The sequence below is a fragment of the Anneissia japonica genome, unplaced genomic scaffold (assembly GCF_011630105.1).
Source record: "Anneissia japonica isolate Jap-2015-1 unplaced genomic scaffold, ASM1163010v1 scaffold42763_len1417_cov186, whole genome shotgun sequence".
NCBI lineage: Eukaryota > Metazoa > Echinodermata > Crinoidea > Comatulida > Comatulidae > Anneissia > Anneissia japonica.
Window position 1 is genome coordinate 1 of NW_022727559.1, and position 1417 is coordinate 1417.

At 33.9% G+C, this 1417-nt stretch overlaps 1 protein-coding gene across 1 annotated transcript; it reads left to right on the plus strand.

Moving 5' to 3' along the window:
* Window positions 1-3: 3 nt before the first annotated feature.
* LOC117113774 (dynein heavy chain 6, axonemal-like) lies at window positions 4-1265 on the plus strand (the record flags this gene model as incomplete). The annotated part of the gene is made up of 4 exons (XM_033257209.1): window positions 4-50; window positions 498-606; window positions 818-938; window positions 1114-1265. Coding segments are annotated over 4 exons (429 nt in total), but the record flags the coding sequence as incomplete, so codon positions are not given.
* Between the last annotated feature and the right edge of the window lie 152 nt (window positions 1266-1417).

The following is a 1417-nucleotide window of genomic DNA, read 5'->3' on the forward strand; positions in this document are numbered from 1 at the left end:
CTGAGTGTGGCTAACTTGGTTCCTGATGTGTATTTTGATGCCTTCACAAGGTACTAGCTAAGACTTCTACAATCACTTTTTAATTGCAGGGCTCCTGTGTTCAAACGCTGCTCGTGTCAGGACCTTATTTACAACACTCCCACATGCTCTGTACTCACTATGAAATTTTCTGTCAGAGATTTCTGTGGTTTACATATATGGGCATAATGATGTTATATCTTACCTGTATGGGCAAATCACTGTATATTGATTATGGGTTATTTTTATTTAGTCTGATGAATACCCTTTGAAAAACAAATAGTGAGACAAGTTTAAAAGCATTGCGATTTAATATGTTAATTTTGATGACAGGAGAAAAAAAAACTAAAAAATAAAAAAAAACTTTTTTGCACCTGCCCCTCCTATACAATTTTCAGCATTAAAAAGCAGAAAAACAATTGATTTTTTTAGGCCTAATTATTGGGAGGGTTTCATTCAATGTTGTTTTCTTTCTGTAGGCCTATTATTAATGGTAAATTGGAGGAGAAGACTGCAGGGGAAGGCCCAAGCCTGATGGCCATGTTTGAAGATGATAAGCATTTACAGGGGGTTATTCAAAGTATCAGGGTAAGCACTTTGAGTATTAGGTCTCAAAAAGAATTCACTTGCATTGTTTTCAATTATTATTCATAATTTTTTATGAATTTTTTTAATCAGTGGTTATGTATTCATTTGCATTTTAGGTTGAATGGTATGGTAATTATGAAAATATTCACTTATTTTACACATTGATATATGTATAGATTTTAGCACATTCCAATTGTGTTTTTTTTTTCAGGATTGCATCATGAAAGCCTTTGAAGCTGTCAAGTTGTATGCAGATACATTTGAGCCGTTCCGAGAGTTTTACCGAGAAAATGAAGGCCTCGACTTGAACGAAATTCAGCAGGATGAGCACGGTAAACAAACTTTGATATCTTTTGTAGTTAATCTTAATGCTCTTACGTTTGATGCTGTGAAACAACCAGTATGTTAAAATAATTGTTTTATTTAATAGTTGTTGTTGTTGTAACAAATAGAATCATGTATTTGATGGCCTTATATGTGATTATAATATTCATTGATGTTCGGCAGATGTTGAGTTTTTTGCCGAGGCATTGGAGCGTTATCATATGCAGCATTCTCAAGCTGAAGCGATTCGTGAACGGCGGAGCATTGGTATGCTACTAGTAAATGCGGAAGACATGAAGAGTAAATTGATTCCCTCTCCACTCCGATGTTTGGATGTAAGTCTCACTCCCTTAACGTAGGCTCCGAAAAGTATATTTTTAATATTAAATTGCGGAAACTTTTTAACCATGTTTGTGTTTTTTTCCGAAAGGCTGTGCATAACAATAATAATAATAATAAATGGGAAATAAAAATGTAATTTAAGCAT